This window comes from Struthio camelus, chromosome 3, assembly GCF_040807025.1.
Source record: "Struthio camelus isolate bStrCam1 chromosome 3, bStrCam1.hap1, whole genome shotgun sequence".
Classification (NCBI taxonomy): Eukaryota; Metazoa; Chordata; class Aves; order Struthioniformes; family Struthionidae; genus Struthio; species Struthio camelus.
Genome location: NC_090944.1, coordinates 22,924,352 through 22,946,418, shown reverse-complemented (window position 1 = coordinate 22,946,418; position 22,067 = coordinate 22,924,352). Strand labels below are relative to the sequence as shown.

At 43.8% G+C, this 22,067-nt stretch overlaps 1 protein-coding gene across 1 annotated transcript; it reads left to right on the top strand.

The window, feature by feature from the left end:
* Positions 1-224: 224 nt before the first annotated feature.
* Positions 225-21,866, top strand: TRIB2 (tribbles pseudokinase 2). The gene is made up of 4 exons (XM_068937163.1): positions 225-325; positions 1,293-1,733; positions 5,773-6,065; positions 19,495-21,866. The coding sequence occupies exons 2-4, from the start codon at positions 1,464-1,466 to the stop codon at positions 19,961-19,963; spliced, it is 1,032 nt and encodes a 343-aa protein (XP_068793264.1). The 5' UTR covers positions 225-325; positions 1,293-1,463; the 3' UTR covers positions 19,964-21,866.
* The last annotated feature ends 201 nt before the right edge of the window (positions 21,867-22,067 follow it).

Here is a 22,067-nt window from a genome sequence, read left to right as displayed (position 1 = left end):
CAGGAGCTGCCGGCGCTCAGGTGAGGTGCGGGGTGGGGAGCGCCCCGCTGGTGCCCGGGTGCCCGCGCACCCGCCGGGGGCGGCCGAGAGCCGCCTCACCTTGTTTACCCCGAGCGCGGCGGCGGCGGCGGCGGCGGCGGCGGCCGGGGCGGGGCCGGGCGGGGCGGGGCGGCGGGGCCGGGCCGGGCCGGGCCGGGCCGGGCCGGGCCGGGCCGGGAGGCGGCGGCGGCGCCGGGGCAGTCAGCCTGCGCGCTGGGCACCGTGCGGGCGTGCGGCGGCCGGCACTGGGCAGGGAGGCACGGGAGGCAGCCAGCGTCCCCGCCACGTAAGTAGCTATTAATACACGCTGGGGGAGACGATGCCTTGCTGAAGGGGAGCGCCGCGGCCATCCCTTTACTTCCTCCCTGTCCTACCCCCGGGAGGGGGGGAAAAAAAATCTGCTCCCTGCAATTTTTTTTTTTTTTAAGTGATTGCAGTTTATTTCCCTTCCGCTGCCTTTCGCTTCTTGCACCGCGAGACCCTGCCTAAGAAACCATCTCCCCCCTTGTCGCAGTATTTGTTTTTTTTTTTTTTTTTTTTCTCTTTGTGTGTGAACTGTATTAAAACGCCGGGAAGGAAACAAAAAGACCCCAAACAAAAATCCCGCCGTGCAATGGCAGTGCGAAGCACTGATCTTTCCTTGTCCTTGGCTGCACTTTTTGTTTGACTGAAGCAGCCGCGGCAACAGCAACAATTTCTTTTCGCCTGCGCGGGTTGGTGTCCACGCTGATTGGCATTTTAACATTATTTTTGTGCCTGCGTGTGTGTGTGCGTGCGTGCCTGTGGTTGTTGCCGCTTTGCCCCTTGGGGCGAAGGCCGCGCGGGGCGAGCCGCGGCTTTTCCGCAAGCGCTTCGCGGCCGCGCCGTGTGCTCTTTTGTCGGCTCTGCCGCTGAGCGCTCCGAGTTAAATGCTCCCTCGTTATTTCGTGGGGCATTTTCGGGTAGCCGTCGCTCCCAGCGGCAAGGCTCACACGCCATCTACAGCCCGGCCGCGGCAGCGCCGCTTTGCCTTGCCGTAGGAGAGGGAGAAAGGACGATCCCCCTCCTGTGCGCAGCGCGTTACCTAACCTTTTGTTTTTGCTCGCGTTGCGCGCCCCGCGGGAGCGGCGGGCGCCGAGGCCCGGCCGCGCCGCTCCGCTCCGCTCCGCGCCCCGCCGCGCGCCGCTCCCCGCCGCCGCTGCGCGCCCGGCCGCCGCTCCGGCCCTGGAGGAGACAAAAGGAGCCGGGGCTGAAAGCTCTCTCCCTGTGCCCAGGACGCGGCGCTGAGGCTGGTCCGGCGGCCGCCGCCGCTCGCCGTTCCGCTGCTGCGCTCCCGCCCGCGCCGCCCCCGAGCAGCCACACAAAGGCAGCCGCAGCTGGACGGCCGGGGACTGCTCTGACCCCAGGGGTTAGGCGCGGCGTTTCGGTTGGTCTTCTCCATACTCATGAACATACAAAGGTCAACCCCTATCACGATAGCACGATATGGGAGACCTCGGAATAAAACCCAGGATTTTGAAGAGCTCTCGTCCATACGGTCCATCGAGCCAAGCCAGAGTTTTAGCCCGAATCTAGGCTCTCCGAGCCCGCCGGAGACTCCGAACTTGTCGCATTGCGTTTCTTGCATCGGGAAATACTTATTGTTGGAGCCTCTCGAGGGAGACCACGTTTTCCGAGCCGTACATCTGCACAGTGCCGAGGAGCTGGTTTGCAAGGTAAAACGTCTCCTCGTTGTTATTATCTCGTATTAGCGTGCTGTAGCCTATTGATTTCCCGTGTCTTACAGGAGGGCTGAGTACGACCGTGTAGTTCAATTATTAAACAGTTTTAAAACAAAAGGCAGCGAGAAGGAAATTAAAGGCGCATCCTGTAACTTTTCCCTCTCTCCAGACAATGGCCACGTTATAAGGGTGGCCTGGAGCCAGTTCTGCCTCTCACCCAAGGGATATTGTTCTGGAAAGAACCGTCCTTTAACTGGGTCTTTAACGTGAGTTTAGATCATGAGGGAACCTCATCTTCCCCACTCTCACTTTTCAAAATGGAGTAGGGAATCCCCTGCTAATTTTAAGGTGTTGGGACCCGCTGGCTTCCTTTATTTTCCTGCCCCTTGTTCTTTGTGAGTTGGGGGAGCTGATGGAGAAGGGGGAGGCTGCAGTCAGCTTTGTCTTAAAAGTGATTTAAAAAATCCACAAAGAATTAATCAGCCTGAGCGCTCTCACCGTGGAGGTTGTTTGCAAACAGCATCCTCCCCCATTGCACAATTGAGCAAGACTAAAACCTGCACACCTACGTTTTTTAGAAGAGCAGACAAAATAGCTATCCCACTCTCTGTAGCCTGCCTGCTTTTCAGGGCCTCCTCGTTTGCTCCTACTATTCAAAGGTGAGCTGTGGGAAGAAGAAACCCACATGTGTGCCCCCCCTGTCGAGGAATATTTTTCTCCTTTTGGGCTGGGGGAGTATTCTCCTTTGTTCCTAATTCGCAGTTCTCATTGTCTGTAGTGGGCTAGACTTACGCCCAGCAAACTGAAGCAGTGCCCAGTAGTAGTTTTTATAACGACGTAGCAGATCGCAACCTTGCAACACACGCTTCAGTGTTTGTATTGTTCTCAAAATATGGCATTGTGCCATTTAGCTATCTTGGATAAATTTCTGGTGTTGAACTTACTGTCTGCAAACTGAAAAGCAGACATGTTATAATATTCACATTCCAGGGGTTAATGATAGTACTGCTGACTATTTCATATTTCTGTACTTAATTCATAAGAAGTTATGGACTAGCATGTAGCTGGGGAAGTGAAAATAATTCTTCCCATTTGCTATTTATAAAGATCTGAGTTCAGAGGGCGATTTAAATATACTCTCTGATTGAGTTATAAAAGCTGATGTTAAGGCAGCCTAGGACTTTGTGTGATTATTTAGGGGGAAAAAAAAAAGAGCTCCTGACTTTGCAAAGGACTGATATTGCATGCTGAAGTGAATGCTTTGTTACTAAACTGAAACAGAACATGAGAATTTCTAGAATGAAAGCCCCGCTCAATTGCGGTAGTACAGTGCTGCACTCTAGGACATTGGCATCTTTTCATGAAACAAACAGATCCCACAAAGCTACTGCTCTGCATGAAATTGTAGGTAAACTTGCATAGCAAGTAGAAACTTGGGGGCTATGCTCTTTGTTTCCCCTTTGATTTGCAGGTTTAGGGTACTGTTTTGATAACAGTATGAGCAGCATAAGTGCAGCGCACAAAGAGTGGACTTCTATTTTTTTTTTCCTTCCCTTTAAGCTGTATGTTTTTAAACTGATCCTGATGTTTGAATTATATCAGTTTTTCCATATGCATGAGGCACTGCTTCTAGCTGGGCTTCAAAAATACAATCTTAGCTTGAATTGCTGGTTTCTGAACATGCAGTTGTCAGTCCTAAACTCATCTTAATTTAATGCATGCTTTAAAAAGCCTGCAGTATCATGACTACTATTTGTCAAGTAGCCTTCCGGCTAAGAGACCTGCTATCTGGTATCTTATTGAAGATGCTCTTAGAGATTGCTTGCACAAACATTGGTTTGGATAACAGACACATGCTGATGATTCTCAAGATTCATTTGGCTGCACCCACTGCCTGTACAGATGCTGTTATTTGCTTCAAGGCTCTGTGGCATCCAAACAATGGTAACATCTCACTTCCAATTCCTAGCAAGAACTAAATCAAACTGCAGCTTATTGGACATTTGCTGAATTGAGGCCAGGGACCTTAAACGCTGGGGCACAAAGAAAGCCTTTATAAATGGTGTTTGAAACTGTAGCAATATGATAGTACTTCCCATCTCCCCCCTTTTAAACCTAGTTCCTGATACATATCAGACCTACTTGCTTAACAGTCTGAAAAGCACAGAATGTAACTAATTTATATCAGCATAATCTAGTTAAAATTCTGGAAAGGCTTTTTTCGGATAAGGGTTTGAGCTACGGGAATGTTCCTTCTGAAGATTTATTTTATAGCAGCCACTCTGTCGAAGAGCCATTCACTTACAATGTAGTAGTTATGAGTTTTGAGATCCAAATGTCAATGAATTTTCCTCTGGAATGAATTACACGCTAGGGATTGCAGCAACACCCCCTCCCCACCCCAGCTCTGCTTCTGTGGTTCACCATGTCACCAGAAGGCCTCAGTGCTAATCTACCCCTTGCAAAATGTGTTGGATCTATTTGGCAGTGTGCCTCTAAGGTTGTTTTTGCCTGTGCTGGAGTACAGCAGCACAGGTAGGGGGTAGGGAGGAAAGAGGGGTGAAAGGGACGGGGCAGGGGGAGGGGGGGGAAATGGATGCCACAATCTGTTGGATTTTGGATCCTTTTCTGGGAAAGGAGTTTGTTAGGATTGTGTTCTGAAGCACAAAATGACTCAGGTTTTGGAGCGTCAGGTAAATTTTCATTGAACTGTATCATGCACTTTCAGTTTTGAAAGCTTTTTAAAGCTTCAGAAAAAGCAAGGGAGGTTGCTTCTTGGAGATGATACAAATATCCAGTACTAGAGTGCAAGTACTAGTATACAAAAGATTAAAAGAAAATGCAGTTTAAGCCATCTGATTTAAGATCTATACCAGTTCTTCATTTTTATGTTAATTGTTTACTAGAATGAGGCATGGCTACCTTAAATTCCTTTTACTAAAGCAGCAATACACCCAAGAGTATGTTACATATTAATAGAATTTTGATGCTAGTGGAAATGCTAATCTCTTGCTTTGTAGTATGTCTGGAGCAGGTATAATTAAAGTAAAAATCACTCCTATCAATACTTTGCTTATATTCTCTTTCAGCACACTGACTTCTGTTATTCTCAATGAAGTCTTTCTTCCTCGAATGTGGGCATTTCTCAATTGACTCAAATACTGATTCATTCGTCATCAGAAGATTATAGTAACTTTTTATATTTGGGTTTCCCAGCAGTCTTTTTAATTCTTACAGCTCATTCATAAGATCAGTGATAACATACTTACTATTAAAGGGACACTTGGCTTTTAATGGAGCACTTGATTGAAACGCAGAGAGTTCGGAGTGGTTTTGTTTTTGCCTTTTGAAGGATGTTAGCCAGTGCTCCAGCAGGCAGGGATATTTCCCCAGTTGTCCTTCTGATCTCATAAATAGCCATTGTAAACCGAGACTTTGAAAGTGAAACCAACTTTACTGTTTGTCAAAGATGAGAGAAATGCAGGAAGTAAATATGAATGGTGACAAAGTACATTTTAAACCTGAAAGTACTTAAAGTTTTAATGAGTTAATAACAGAGAGAGAGAGATTTGTGGGTCAGAGCACATTTAATTTGACAGATTCTCTCAACAGAAAGCTACTGGCCGTATTCTCTGTGAGTTTATTTGGATTTCCTTAAAATAGATGAGAAACAAGTTTCCTTCTGAGGGCCAGCATCCGCTTCTGTGCGTCACTGGCCTTTTGATCTTAATTCGGGTTACATTCTACATTTGATCAGCTATTAGCTACTGAAAATACAAGTTAGTAAAGTATTAGCTACAAGTCTTGAAGACTAGCCTTCCCTGCTTCAGTTATGCGTATCTTGCGTGGGGTTGTAGAGTCTGTTTTGTCTTGTCTTTAGTGCCTGAACTTTTGACATCCTGTTTGCTTCAGCACAGCTTCAGAAACAGCATAAAGCATGCTTAGAAATGGTTAAGTTAACAAAATTAGGTGTATCACATCTTGGATGTCCCTCATGTTGCTAACCTTGGCTTTACTGTCACTCTTCCTGCAGGTGTTTGATATTGGCTGCTACCAGGAGTTATTAGCACCATGTTTTTGTCTGCCTGCGCATAAAAATATCAACCAAATTACTGAAATAATTCTTGGGGAGACAAAAGCATATGTGTTCTTTGAAAGGAGCTATGGGGACATGCATTCGTTTGTTCGTACCTGCAAGAAGCTCAAAGAGGAGGAGGCAGCCAAACTCTTCTATCAAATAGCTTCTGCTGTTGCACACTGCCATGATGGTGGACTGGTACTGCGAGATCTCAAGCTGCGAAAGTTTATTTTCAAGGATGAAGAAAGGTAAGAGTCTCCCTTACTTTACAGGTGGGGATGTCAGATTCAGGTTTACAGCCTGCTGTGTTCCTCCCTGTCACCATACTGCTCCCTGCGAGTTTGTGGTACACAGGGCGTTTCACTTTCCTTGTCCTCCTCTGCACCTGGATCATGGGGTGGATGTGCTGTTTTATCTTCTGGCTTAGGCTTTGGAGTAACGTAAGTATAGAGCACAGTTTGTATCTGTGCCTGGGCTCTGCATCTTCGTGCAAAGGAGCCTAATGAGGGTTCCTGATGAGGCGGTGTCTCCTGGAGGAGAGACCGCCTCTGCATAGGTTTCTGGTGCAAGAGGTCTGTTAACATAAATACAGCTGATGTTTAAAGGCAGGAGCTGGAAGGGTCTGAGGTCTGAAGGTTGCTTCTGGGTTCAGTGGCCAGTAATCACAGTAAGGCTAGAAACTGCACTGCTAGGTGGGTAGCCTGTTTTTAGTATCAGCGAGCTGTTGTGCTTGGGGAAATACCCTTATTTTTTTCCCCTTTCCTCCCCAGACATGCACCTCTTTCAGTCATTGGCAGCAAACGATTTGGGGGGGACAGGGAAAGGAGTAAGTCTGGATGCTCTTTGTGAACTGTTGAGGTGCTGTTCCTGATGCTGAGCCATAACTAAACTGCTGAAGCAATGGAAACTTTGCATCTCTTTCCTTGTGGTTACCGGTTGTCATTTATTATATTACACCATACATTCACTTGCAACTTCCATGTACAGCACCAGAGTAATGAACACTGCCAGAGTGATGTCAGGCTTCCACAGAGGGATTAAATGGGAAGATGACCTTCAGAAAAACAACTGAAACGGGGCACAGCCTGCCTTTTTGCTTCTTCGTGGCTTGGTAGAGGATGGGGAGCTATTTTTTTCCCCTTTTAGTTCAAGCCTATAAATTGTCTGAAAGGTCGTTTAAACTGCTGCAGGGTGAAATTGATGTTCTGGAGAGCTTCCTTTAAAAATAAGCAATGCGTTTTAATTCATTTTTGAGGCTGCTTGGGGAAGCTATAAGCAACAGCAGAGACGCATCAGTTGTCTAGAGGCTCAGTAGGTCCATGAGAGTACAAGAATTGTATTCGTATCCCTGAGCATGCGAAAAACCAGTACACAATTTGGTCATTAAAGGGACATTTCTGACCTTAAAATAAAAATGACAACCATCTGTCTAGTTTGAAATGTTGTCTATTTAAATTTTGTTCAAAGTTCAGTTTTGCAAAATGAACCTTCTCCTTTCAATCTCCTTTCAAACTGTAAAATAAAAGACGATCTTTTCACTTCTTACTTCAGTTCAGACAATTCTCTGCAAGGCGAATAGCTATTTCCTATTTTTCTACCACAGTCCCAAATATATGACTGTCCTTTCCTCTTCTTCAAATGAAAAAGCCCAAACTGAAACTAACTGAATGTCCATTCAGAGAGAAATGAAAAACAGAAATACGTAAGCTGAACTTTCACAACTTTTACTCTGAGTTTAATAACCAAACACCATTATAGCACCTTTGGTGTGGATGACGAGGAAACTTGTACAAAATAGTTGAGGGAAAGATTGCTTTCTATTGTAGCTGATAAATGTCCTAATTGCTACACGTCAAAACCCATTTCTCATGGAATAGATGTAAACTTTGGTGGTCTTATTTGAAGGGCACGACTTGAAAAAACACTAGGGATCTTTCTGCTCTAAGTCGGTGGGAGTTAAGAGCACTGTCATGAGAAGAGATGTAGGCCCGCACTGGATACTTTTGAACTCCCACCCAGTTGCATACTAAGAGCTGAGTGCATCACGAGGCCAAAAGCGTTTAGCCACCCAAGAAGAGTAGTAGGTACCATAATAGCACTGTTTACTTTTATGAATGTTTTTAATATTAACTGTAGTCTGCAAAATCACACAGTTACTCACTTTTGAACAGTGCTTCTAATTATAAAGTGCTGCACCTTAAAGGTCAGATATGATTTGCTGGTTATTTTTAAGATAGTCATAATGCGGTTTTCTTCTGGAACTAATGTTGATCTGTAAGGAGGAAGGTATTGTAATTTCTCTGATAAGTAAATGGCAATGCACTTGAGGTGAACCAGCACAAGATGGAAGTGGAAGAACCAAGCAGCGACTGTCTCTCTTTGCATGCTCTGCTCATCAGACTGTAATCAGTCATCACTTTCAATCTGCTGCTGCGTTTATGCTGCAAACCCTCTCTGGTTCCTCTGGGTTCATGGAGGTGTTTGTATGTTGCTCTGAGCTCCCGCCGCTCACCGGGCTGCTAGTGCTGAGCAAGCTGCGCTTCCGAAACCGGCAGTCTGTGGGAGCACCTGTGATCTGGATCTTGCAAGCTGTATTGCTCTTTGATACCTGTAATGAGCCAAGGAGGAAGAAAAGAGGTGAAAATGGTGTTTTGAGAAATGTATGTGAACTCCACTGCTGTTTGCCTCCTGTTCTTCAGTGGAGCTCTTTTCCAGGAGTTCTTTTCATAACTTCCTTCAATTCTGGGGTATTTTTGCAGTTCACCTTTACTACACATTGCTTTGAAACTTTCTCTTTTTGATGACTACCCGAGTTTTATCTTGCTAGCAGAAAAGACTGGAAATCTATCATGTGGGTAACACACAATGGAAAACTTTTTTTTTTTCTTTTTATTTGTCAGTTCTTAGTTGAGAGCTGCAAGACGGACTGCAGGAGCCAGAGAGCATGTAAAAGAGATATGAAAGCAGCATTTTTTTTTTTTTTTTTAAATCAAAGTATATCTTAGTTCATATTCCTTCCTTTGACCCTAGTGATATCTTGGTAGGCTGTTATTGAGTCATGGCTCCTGGAATTTTAGACGTGTACATACACTATGGAAGCTCTTTTTTACCTTGTTATTGTTACTAAACTACAGCTGGAATTTATAAAGATTCAAGATCTTGATCTAACAGTTTCGTGAGTGCTCTTTGCTTCTACTAATGTCACTGCTAAGAATGCATGTGATTTTGAATGTTGCAAATGGCAGTGCCTTCATTCCAGTGCCTTCATCTGTAATGAACCAGGAAGTAAGAAGATGATTTAAAAAAAAAAAAAAATTGGAGGCTGGTGGTGCTGAGCGCTTCATAGGGGTCTTCATTTTACTAATGTCATTCTCTTAATCTGCTAAATCAAAGCTATACTGTGGTGGTGTGTTACGTCTTACTATTGCACATATGCAAACATATCAGTGCTTAAAATGAAATCAGCTCCTAATCCAAAATTCCTCAGTGTGGAAACAAAACAAAATAATCCATCTGTGCTTTAAGGTACTTTAGCTTCTTTTAATCCAGAACTGCAGAAATTTTGGAGATAATGTAAATTGCATTCCATGAAATGTGTGCAGTTGCCAAACACCTTAGGTTTCTAATAATTTTCCTTTCCTTTTGTTTTACCTAGTGTTGGATAGTTATATTTTCGAGGGGTTTTGTTGGTGGTTTTTTTCCATTCTTAAACCACAGGTGAAATAGCTAGTGCTTTAGTAGTGAAATTTCAAAGTTAAGCTTCTTAAACCTGCACCTGATCCTGATGCAGCACAACTTCTAAGATGTTAAAGCATAGCAGGAAACGTCTTGTGAGACTGGGTTGGCAAGCAGCACCGCCAGTAAATGAGAGCAGTGACTCTCAGACTACTAAGAATATGGAAAACAACACTTAATTGCCATGTTGGGGCTCACTAGACTTTTTAAGGGACCTATAAGATTCTTGCATACTTAAAAGATGGATCCTTGAACTTCTAAATAAAATGGAATCCAAAACACTGGAGATAGCTAGGATAAAACACGAGCTTTTGCATGTTTTCTGTATCATTGCACATCACTTTTTTTTTTTTTGGCCTAGATATTAAGCCAGGTCAATATTGCTGTTCATGTTTGTGGGGCTCTTGGTTTTGATTATTTTTACTGTGTTCATGTCATATGGTATTTACAGTTTTCCTTGTACAATATGTCCTCATAACAGGCCCTTGGGCAGAGCAACTGTGCCCTTCGCCTAGCTGGTGTCCCATAACGATGTTGCAGAATGGGCAGGGCTTTTGGGGTTGTGCTAAAAATAGCACTACACAGTGTTACTAATAAAGCAATTCATCAGTCTGATATACAGCAGATGCTTTGAGAAAGAGCCACCTCCAAGATCTCAGAACTAAATCAAGCATTTCTGTGTTGCTTATTCCAATGGCTTTTCTTAATACAAGAACATTTCTGCTGTCAGGGAATTATTAATTTATTTAGTGCATTTTTAAGCCTTTAATTATATTAAAATATTGGCTGTCGTAGTATTTGAAGCTTAAAGACCTTGTACATTCTTCATACTTGTTGAGGGGAAAATTAAAATAATTTTGATACCTTAGATATTGTAATTCCCCCTTATTCTTTGAGTAAATATGAGAAATAGTAGGCAAGTGGGAGTCAATAACAATAATTTGACACTTTTTGCTCTGCACCAGGGGAATGCAGCTAGTGCAATGCACTAATTTAGAAAGCCTGTGTTAGCATGACATATTTATTTGATGCTCTTCAAATTTTTTCCTTTCTTTTTTTTCCTCTAGAATTTCTCATCTTTGAGTGGATGATGCTTTAAAGTGACCTAGTTCTGTTGTTTGCAATCCTGATAATACAAACCTGATCCCACAAAAAACACAGCACGTATATACCAACCTCATTCCGAGTAGACATTTTCTCTTCTAGTTAGTAGCAGGTTTTCTCCCCTATGTATTTGTCAAATTGTATAACAGTCAGCTGACTTTTCCCATGGTGTTAGAGCTTGCTATTTTACTTAAAATTCAATAGAGAACAGATAAGTTAATGCTTTCCCTGTTGCCCAAATCCTAGAAAGAGTCCTAAAAGTGAAAGGAAGTTAAATAAGACAGGACCGCTCTTAAAATACCAAAAGATGAACAAACAAAGCCAGTCATCTGATCTGTCATTCCCTGTGACCCTGAATGGAAAGGAAAGATGCCACAGCATCTAATAGCATAACTTTAATAGTGGACAGTCTAAGCATAGATTAGATTTCAACCCAGACATTATTACTATTATTTTGTATCTTACTAGAATATAGGAAGGAAGGGGAGTTTCTTTCCAGGCAGCAAACCTCTTATGTCAAACTTCAGATAGAAAATGAAACAGTTACGCAACTGTTTTCCGCAGAAAGGTTCATGCTCCCTTTTGCCTTCATGTGGTTTTGGCCGCTAAGCCTGCTTTTTGATTACAGCGTTCCAGGGAGTAATGCATTTTGGTTATTACGGATGCAGTCCCCTTCCCAGTGGAGCGCAGGAGGCTATCTGCAGATGCGGAGCATCAGGCCATCCCTGTGAAGCGCTTAAATCCCCTCCTGAGGGCGTATGCAGTCATGGAGGTTAAATGCTGTGCCTAAGGTCATAAAAGAAAGGAAAAGCTGGGGGAAGAGGTTTGCTGTTGGTGAGCTGGCCTCGGGAGCTCCAAACAGACGTGGAGTCAGGTCTGGGCCCTTCAGGAAGACCATGAGTGGGAAGAGCCTTTGCCTTAGCGCCGTTTGAGGGTATCTGAAGTTTCCAGTAGGTTCTGCCCGTGGACCCTGCTGCCTTTTGGCATTTGGCGCATAGTTCGAGGCTTTACAGTGAGCTGCTGTTGCTGCAGGTTGTCTCCTGCCAGCTTCCCTGGGCCAGGCATTCACCCACTGACCTCCCTTGCAGCATGCAGACGTGGTTTATGTGGGCAAATGCCCGAACGAACGCTGCACTTCTGACGACTGCTCAGCACTTTGTTTGAATTGGAGCTGGTCATGTTCTTGCAGTCGCTGGCTTTCTGGCAGGCTCTTTTTGTGGTGGTTGTCACGTTTTTCTCTCCCTGTGGACTGCACGCTCGCTCTCTGGACTCTTGTATGACTTTTGGAAAGGTGCCTCTGAATGCTGTGTGTTACGTGTTGGCTGTATTGCCAGGTGTGACTGGCATATTTGGATACCTGTCATGAGATGCCTATCACGGTTTTGGTCCCTAAGAAGATGAGTACTCTGCAGTGCCTGGAAGTAGATGTCTCAAAAGACATCTTACGTGCCAGGAGTTCAACAGCTGGTCGTTTTGAAGACTTGAAAACTTCCTTCTCTAGAGTCAGTGCAAAAATATTCCGTATTTATTTTTGAGCTGAGACTGAGGAAGCCTCCTTAATTCTGAGCTGGGACCAGGAGCAGGGGAAAGCAAACCCAGCTAGCAGGAGTAGCACTTGCAATGGACTGTCATGGTGAACTTCTCTTTCTATTACCTTTTCTTTTAATTGTCCTCATTATCACACTGTGAGATTACTTCAGGCTTGGGAGGGGAAGGAAAGGAGGAGAGTCTGTAAACAAGAGCCAACCTGGAGCATGCTTAGTCTTAAGCACCTACTTTTTAGTTGATGTTTGTTGCTTGCAGACAGGTTATAGGCGTCTAAGCCAAAGGTTTCCAAATTGAGTTGAGAAATAAGGGGACTCCTTTATCTTAGAGGTGCTGAGCAGTCACCACAGGCTGCTTGCTTAGCAGTCATACCTAGCACCAGACTTGGAAAATGTAGGGCTTTGAGGGTTTTTTTTTTTTTTCCCCCCCTGTTGTATGCAAGTATGTTAACCAAATGAGATGTTAGCCTCCTTTCGCTGCGGAGCTTTACTATGCATCACGGGGGGGGGGGGGGGGGGGGGGGGAAGACCTGGAGGGCGTGGTGAACATTGCCTATAGTTGACAGCAGAGCCTTTTAAAACTGTGACTTTTAATGTGAATGTAGAAAGACAAAAGTGAGATGAAGTAGCAGTTGTGAGCCTGGAGCTTATCAAGTAATGGACTTCTCACAGTGTTGTAACTGAGGCCTCAGTGAAAGGGTCTTCAGTGGATTTGATAGTCCTTGCCCTCCCCCCACACCACATGCACACCCATTATTTTGGAGCATGTAATGTCCTTAAGCAATAAGGGCATGGAGGAAATTAAGTACGTGGCATACAGGATGGGCTGTTCCCAGCAATCCTGTTCAAATGTTGTGAGGCTGAGGTCTTTGGGGTCCCAGCCCTACCTGGAGGTGTATGAAGTGTATTTTTTTTCTTGGTGTGTTTTTTAGTGGTAATCTGTAGAAAAGTGCCAACTCAAGCCAAGTTAAAGGCCCTAAGCTTCTGGATCATGCCGGGGGAGGGGGCAGGGAAGGCATGAGGGCACTGGCAGGATCCCTTCTGAGGAAGGGTGGGGATATATAATTTTTACAGGCTTCCTCATTCCACGGAAGTAACAGTGAGGGAATCTTCCCTTAGGAGCAAGGTTCATCCTGTGAACCTTTGCTGCCTGCAAGTCCCAGTTGCCTTTTGAAACATATCCTTGAGCCTGTTTTATTATGCAAGAGGCTGTTTGTCTGACAGCCTTTGTGCAGGTTTTTTCGCTGAAGTTGCGTAGGCTGTGGTGCGGTGAACTCCCAGGCTATGTGCTGTTACGCACTGGAAGGGATCTTACAGTGAAAGGAGCAGGATTTAAATTGATGGCACAACATTTCCCCTCTGATCTTCTGTGCCTCCCTGCCCCCGAAGGAGATAGGGGAGTTCTTAGTTCAGGATGATCCTTTGCACCAAGCTACAAATCATCTGTGCGGTATTTCCTTAGCAGACTTACCCATTTCACGGGCTCTGTGAAGGCAGCATACTTCTGCATTATTTAGGAGAGGTTCCCATAGTTAAAATAATCAATTAGCAAAAGAGGATCGTTTCCAGTGCTGAGCTTCCCTTTTGTGTTTTTTCCTTCCTCATGAGTCTGATGGCGTAATTGCGTTTGTGCTTGTCTCGCCTTTATGAGGGGTGCTAGTGACTGACCTTGATTAAATGACCTGTAAGTTATTAGCCACACAGGAGCAATCCCTGATCTCTTGGGTAGTAACAGTTCCTGCTGATGGCTTGAGTGCTTCCACCTAGGGAATGACTATCGTGTCCTCCGTCAGCATGATGCTGAAATATGAGATAACACTGCTTGGGTGCCTTCATATTTATGTGTGGCCTAACTTAGAGGGGAATACTGTGAGGCGCTCTTCCCTCCAGAAGTTGCCATTTTATATTTGCCTGCAGTCATGTCAATAAAATGGCAATTTGGATGACAATGAAAGTTATTTTCTGGTCTCTGGAGATACGGGGCTGCAATATAAAATCTGTACATCTGGATCATCCTGTTTTGACACTGCCCAGGTGAGCAGCGTACCTGTCGTGCCTGATACAGGATGGTGCCTTTCATCTTGTGGGGCAGCTCCTATGGCCCCCGTCGGAGGGAGGATGCTGGACTGGGATTGCTGGTCCAGTTCGCAGTTAAAGCAGTCCTAAAACGGTAACAGTTGCTCAGCTGTAGTTCAGGTGTTGTTTTTTGTACAGATGGCTTTGGGGACAGACACAAAGCAACTGCTCTAATTCAAGCCTGGACTCCTTTACTGCTGACTGTTTATTCAGTGCAGTGGAGATATTTTCCTCAGAAACACTTGGAGCTTCAGTTAGTATTTCTGCTTTAAATGTTCCTTCTTCTTCTTTTTTTTTTTTTTTTTTTTTTTTTTCCCTTTTCCTGCCTCATGGTAGGAATGAGCTTAGTGCGCTCTGAGTAATTCCACTGATTCAGGCATGGAAATTGTGTTTGCTTTTGGAGAATAAGAGTGGAGCTGGAGTGTGGATGCAGGGTTCCTGGGGCCCTGCCTTCTGTGGTAAAAGGCAGTGTAGTAATTTGCTGGTAACCTCTAAGCTCGGCAGGGAGGAATAATGTGAATCACTCTGGAAAAAAATGTAGGGTGTGCAAGAAAGCTGTCCGTCAGAAACGGGTGCTGCTAACTCAGGAGGTTACATTGAAGAATCTTCTAGAAGACATTTAATTGATTAGGTTTTGTTACATTGCTGAAGAGCAAAGTCTGAATGCAGTCAAGTAATGAATGGCATATTGATAAGAAATTCAGAGTCGTATTGTTTTTCATGGGTTTCCCTGACGGTTTCTATGGGGACAAAGACGCATTTCCCGTCTGAGTGCTGCTGCTGCCCTCTGATTGCACTTCTGTGGTTTCATTCACCAGTAATGGGAAAGCATTCACAGGCAGAATAGCTTCCCCTTTTTAAATAGCCATGATTCAGGGTTGTAGGGTTTTTTTTAATGCATTAGACTAATGCAGTGTTTTATCAATGATCTGATAGATGCATAATGCTCTTTTTCCAAGTGCTTATTCAGTGTCTGCATTAAAACTTGAAATTATGTACTGTAATTACGTAAGCCTTGACAAAAGTCTTTGTTGTGCTGCAGTATGTGTACAAAGTGATTCTCATCCGGCTTTGGCAGTAGCTTACGTTTGAACTTTAGGGATTAATTTTGTTGCAACCATTTGAATGGTAGAACTGAAATGCTGATGCTTTTGGAAAAGTTTTTTCTCTTGTGGGGGTCCTTCAGTTGACCAGTGTGAGTACATTTATGTAGAGAATCAGAGGTTTTTTTCGAAATGTGACTTTAAAAAAAAAAAAAGATTTCTTGTTTGTCCTTTTTCTGCTCTGTGATGGGAAGCATTTCAAAGCTGATCGTGATTTCACGTTTCAGTGTTTGGTTTTGAGTCTGTCCCTTGCCTGCCAAGTGTCGACTTTAGGGTTGTCTGTTTACTCTGCAATCGGGTGCACTTCCCACCCTTTGCTGCAGAGGTTCTGTATTTTCAGAAATTACTTGCAATTTTGAAGGTCTGTTTGTTGATGGTGGTTTTGGGAAGCTTTTTTTATTTTTAATTTTTTTCCCTTGGCAATTAAACTTCCGAGCTTCCTCCAAGGGAAGGGGGGGGGGGGTAGAGATTGCTTTTCTTCCAGGGTGTCTGCGTGTGTTTAGGCCTCCTTCTTTCCTGTCCTCTCTCCCTCTCACCACCACCAAAAACAAACAAACAAACAACAAAGAAAACAAAGTCCTCCCCAGAGCTACTGAAAACAGAGCTCTTTTAAGCAATGCTTGAAATGTGGAGGAAAAGGCGGCCAGCCGGAGCTGGAAGCCAGGGATAGCTGTTTCTTGCAGATGGGGAGCTGTGCACAGGGAAACAGCAGCTCCTGAGCCAGGCTGCTCCTTTCGACCTGCCTGAAAAACAGTGCAAAAGAAAAATAAATAAAATAATGGCAGAGATGTACAGTTTACACTGGCATATTACACTGAAGACAGTGTTCAAGGGGAGGATTGTAATCTCTATATGAAAGTGAGGTATTTAAAGACATCTGTCACTTAGGAGAAGGTAGACTGGAATGAGCTTCCCCCATCCCAGGTGCTGGATCTGCCGAAGACAACAGGGCAGACTGAATGAGGGCCTTTGTTCGCCAGAGCTGCTGGGCACTTCTGCCTGTCGGCTCTGCCGAAAGAGGGTGAGCGGCTGTGCGATAGGACCGGTTTCCTCGCTCCTTCTCATCACTGAAAACCTGCGCTGTCACCTTCTGCAAACCAGCGCAATGTCCAAAAAGAAAATCGGAGCGTCTGAGATGCTTGTGGTGGTACAAAGACGAAAGGAAGGTCGTAACGTGGGGGCTGCGTAGCTGGCAGGCGCCTGCTTAGGAGAGGGGGAATGCGTCCGCTTTGAGTGGCGTGCCCAGCAACCACCCCTGCGCTGGAGCCAGGGCCCTGCAGCAAAGGGGCCGTGTCTTTGCTTTTATCTTATACAGAAAGGTGTTGAGGTTTTGAGGGCTGGAGACAAGGGAGAAGGAAGGCTGAAGGTTGCGTTTTTTGTTTCATTTGGGACCTTTTGTTTCTGCAAACCCTGTCAGCTCAGCAGGATGAAAAACCTGGTTGAGTGGTTGCTTCATTTTGCCGCAGCTTATGAAGGAGCAGGCAGCGAATGGCCAGCTGTTGTTCCATTTACTCGCTTAAACAAAACCCGCTGTAGCATGTGCAGGGCTGCAGTCTGCAGCACCCTGCGTGGAGGTCAGGGTTGGAGTGAGGTGTTGGTATGCTGCTTCTGTTTTATTATATATTGAAAAAGATGAGTACTGAGCATTTTTATTTCTGACAAGAGCAGGCTTTGCAGTCTGCTCTTTTCAGTTTTGTGCCACGTGGGTTATAGAAAATAAGAGATTTGGGCATTTAAAATTTTTTCTTCAATATAAAAGCTTCTCGGTGAACTGTTTCTCCCTTTAAATTCTGTGGCAGCTCTTGGAAATGTAAAAAAAAAAAAAAAAAACAAAAAAGGATAGGAGCGTAAACAGCACTTCCCTGGGCTGTTGACACGCCGATGGTAAGAGAGCATGTGGGGGTGAATTCCCTCCTGTAAGTTGTTTATAAATAGCATACTCTTCCCCATTCCTGGTGTGCGTGTTCCACTTCTGTTAGCTAGCACGAGGGAGTCGATGCCTTCCTGTCTGGCAGTTTAGTGACTTAATGCATGTTTGAGTAGCTGGCCTCACCGGTTTATTGCTACGCATACTTCTCTATGGAAAAACTGAGGTGGGCGATGCAAATGGAACCGCAGCTCATGTCTCTGCCTTCCCTTTCCTTTCCTCCTCGCTGTTCTCGGCCCTGCGCAGTGATTTCTCGGTGAGCACTTCTTGCTGCTCTCTCTGTACCGTGCAGGCACGGGGAGGAGGCTGCCCTGAGCATCCTGGAAGGGCTCTCCCCGCTCTGTCTCTCTATTCGGGCTGTGAGCTGCGGACAGAAGGAAATTGCTGTGATCTTTGTAGCTGTAGCTAGTTTCTCCTTGCAGCCAGCTTCCTGTGTGAGGTATTGCTGCTGTAAAGTATTGCTTGAGTGCTAACGAGTGGTTGCCCATCGCCAGGAGAAGTGCCGTGCCGTTAGGCTGGCAATGGGTAATTAATCAGGAAGCAGGTGTGTTGCACAAACCGCATCAGCATCTGCATGGGAGGAGAAAACACTGCCCTATTTAATGAGAGAATGAGCTGCCTTGACACAGGGCAGTTGGGAGCCAGGTATTCTGAATTCTGTATTTATGACTTCCTGATTTGAGGCATGTTGCCAAAGAGGCTTTCACCTCTGCTAGTAAACGTCTCTAGCTGTTGAAAAGGTCCAAGTGTCATTATGAGAGTTTATGGCACAGTTGCCTCTGGAGTACTCCACGGAGTAAAATGCTCTTCTGTTGGTTCAAAGAAGATAGCACTGCGCTGCACTGGAACCAAGTCTGAAGCCAAAGCCGGTCCAGCTGTCTCTTGCAACTCAAGCCCAAGCAATGTTGCCTTCAGTAAACATTTAAGAAACAGGGCTCTCCTTGTCTGTTCTGATGCCTGTTAAATGATGTGATTTAGTTGAGAGCCATGAGTTTTGCTTTCTGGGGTGAAATTCATTCCCTCTCTATGAAAGTACCAGTATCAGAATATGGCCCTGACATGGGGCTAAGAGTGATCGTGCAGTCCAATGAGGTGGTGAGACCAGGACAATAATGCTCAAAGTTGAGTTATGGTCCCTGAGCTGTTTGCCTGGAAAGTGCACTGCTGCTAGGTCACTCTTCCATCCAGATGCACTGCACAAATTCTGTTGCACTGTACTGATTCTGCTCTTAAAGCCAGCCATTCCTGGCAAATAGCCTAAGGGATAATTGGTAATCCTTTCGGATGCCTTTAGAAGGGACAGATTTTAAAATATTAGTTACAGGTGCTTGCAGTCAGAATTAAAAGGAAAGAAAGGTTGTGTTAATACAGTGCTATGACAAGCAACTTTGGCGTCTTCATTTTTTTCTCTCACTCCTGTGTGCTGTATGTAAGTGAAGAAATTCTGTTGCAAAGATAATTACTGCAGTGCAATGAGAAGTTCACAGTGCTTTTTAGGCAAAAAGAGTTTGCAATCTAGAATAAAACATTCCTGTCAGTACACTGCAAGCCCCAGGAGGACTTGTGCAGACTCCCAAAAAATGGTTATTTGCCCTCTGCAGGTTAAAATACTGACATAACCCACATAATATGAAATTCTGGTACTGAAAGAAGAAGGATCAGTGCCACAATTATCCTGAAGTCTAAAGTTCCTAAGTTGTAGGGTGGATACTGAAGAAGGTGTTAAACAGTACCTAGCCAAAAAAACAACAACAAAAAACCAAATATGTTTGAAATATTGTCCAAATTAGAATGCTAGAATTGCCTGGAAATTGAAAGAGAAATGTACTGAAATTTGCAGGTTTTTTTTTTTTTTTTCCATTTGCAACACCAAGGAATATGGCAATTACTCTTACTTTCTTTTAAGATCTTACTAGTGAGCTTACTGGACATAACTGTAATTGAAATCTGGCAGCTTTATGTATGGCAATACGCGTGCTTATTCTCTACATGTCCATCTTAATGTCTCTAACTGGCAATCTCAGTTGTTTATAGCTTAAGTACCGTGAGTGTGAATTTAAACTGAGGTAGTTCTGCAGCTGTTGAATTTCATAGAGTATTATTATTATAATCATGTAACTGTAGTGGCTTGGAATTTGTGTTTTAATGTTCACTTACCCTGTTTGTTTGTATTTTCTTTTGCCCACAGGACTAGAGTGAAATTGGAAAGCCTAGAAGATGCTTATATTTTAAGAGGAAATGATGACTCTCTTTCTGATAAGCATGGATGCCCAGCCTACGTGAGTCCAGAGATCTTGAACACAAATGGCAGCTACTCTGGCAAAGCAGCGGACGTATGGAGTCTAGGTGTCATGCTTTATACCATGCTAGTTGGACGCTATCCTTTCCATGACATTGAGCCTAGTTCCCTCTTCAGCAAGATCCGTCGTGGGCAATTTAACATTCCAGAAACTCTATCCCCCAAGGCAAAATGCCTCATACGTAGCATACTGCGTCGGGAGCCATCGGAAAGGCTGACTTCACAGGAAATTCTGGACCATCCATGGTTTTCTACAGATTTTAATGTATCGAATTCAGGATATGGTGCTAAGGAAGTATCAGATCAGCTGGTGCCTGATGTCAACATGGAAGAAGACTTGGACCCATTCTTTAACTGAGCACAAAGACTGGTGTTCAGAAGGTACACGACCTGGAGATGGACACATGAAGGAGCCCTTCCTGACCGTGTTAAATCACATCCTGCATCAGCCTAGCTTGGTAGCAAAAGACACTTGGAGATCCTTGGATTGAGAAGGAATCTCCACAAGGAGCTAATATAACAAATGTAGCATGGGGACAGATTGGGGTGGGGGGTGGGGGGGGAGCTTGCTATCAGGTTAGATTGATTTGGAGGGAAAAAGGCAGCATGGAGCAATTGTAGCTTCTCACCTTTTCGGAGCCAAGGAGACTGCACATGCCAATTCTGGTGCAGCTGTATCACTCCTGTTTCTGTTCCATTAAAAATAGTTGTAACTCACAACAAATAGAAACTTTTTTGCCTCAACTCACATCTTGGCATCGCACTGTTAGATATTTAACTTCAGCCATTATTCAGGGAAAGTACAATTGGCTAACATTTTTTTTTTAATCGGATGTCTAATAATTAATGGGATTAATTTAAGAAAAAATTAGGTGCACAAAGACGGACATGAAAAGTGGGTGCTAAAAACAAACAAAATTTCAGTTCATGTCTCTTGATAGCTATTTTCAACTCATTTCTTCTAAATAAACTACTTAATATTCTTGTCAGGAAATGACATTTTAATGCTTTGTTCCCTTAAGGGGAAGTAACTGTCATTTAACAAGCTGTTCTGTTTTGTGTCAAATGGTTTGTTGCAGGAAGCTATTATAACTCGAACTTCCAGATGCATTACTGCTATAATAGAAAAAAGAAGAAAATTATATAATTTTTTTTAAAGATATGAGATACTGGCTTCCATATCTGCCATGCTGCACGTATATAACTAGAGAGGGCAGAAAGCCCTGGTCTTTATCTGAGAACCGATCTCTTCTTTAACTGACTTGCCCACATGTAAATAGAGGGCTCTTTATTATTGAAGAAGAGTATTGTGTTTTGGAGGTTTTTTTGTTTTTTTTTTTTTCCTTTGAATTCCTCTCAACTTGGGAAAAGAATTGTTTGGGTTTGATTTTTGTTTATGTCCAGAATGAGAAGTAAGAGGGTATTAATAAGCTGAACATTTATATTAGATATTCCTCTTGAAACATACACAGTAATATGCACCTTTTGTATTGTCAAGACTTATTCTATTTATTGAAGAAAATGTCACAGTAGTGATGTATTAAGCCAGTACTTCAATTACGGGTTGACTTGGGATGACATGTTACATGCTGTAGTTAACACACTTCTTTTCTGTTCAGGTATTTCTGTCCCTAAATAACTTTTTATTTAGCTTTTTTTTCTAGATAGCTTTTATTTGATTTAGACTGGCAAATGTTTTTATTACTGCTTTTATATTGCTGTATGATATTGAAATCTCTTGGCATAAATATTTGTGTTTCCAGTACCTCAGTTGTTCTGATATTACTGCCTGTATACGTTTTGTGAAGTGGTCATGTTTTTTGGGTAGGTACATGTGGACTCTGTAGTATGTAAATGTTACTTGAATTTGTGCTTAATTATAGTATGTGGCATGTGCGTACAGCTACTTGGCATTTGACGTATGGATGCTATTTGCCTGCCCTGCAGGAAAGTTATGGTCCCACTCTCAAGAGGATGTTTCACAGTTCTTTATCAAGAGACAAAGCTAGCTGCAGCTGACCTGCCTTGGTTCTATTTTGGTAACTAAGAATATAAAGGAGTAAAGTTTTTACACTCTGAAGATGGTGCTGTGTCAAGAAGGACTTTTTTTTTTTTTTTTTTTTTTTAATAAGTACCTTATAGGAGGAAAGATTGGTGATGTGCATGGTGGGGTTTTACTGCCTCTGGTGCTTTGTCATGTATTTGGTTTAATGTTTTTGTCCTAATCTCTTCAATAAATAAAATTGTGCATATTTAACTAAGTTTCAATTGTGAACAATATTCTTTTGAAGGTCTGAGGTGCCGTTTAAGAACACTCAGCTGGTATCTTCTGTACGATTGAGAAGCTAGACCTGTGAGCTAAGAAGGCTTAGGAGGTATATTTACAAGGTCATGCTGTAAGCCTGTTCATCTAAAATTTTACAATCTTCTGCGAATGAAACTGACTTTTATTTTCTTTTGAC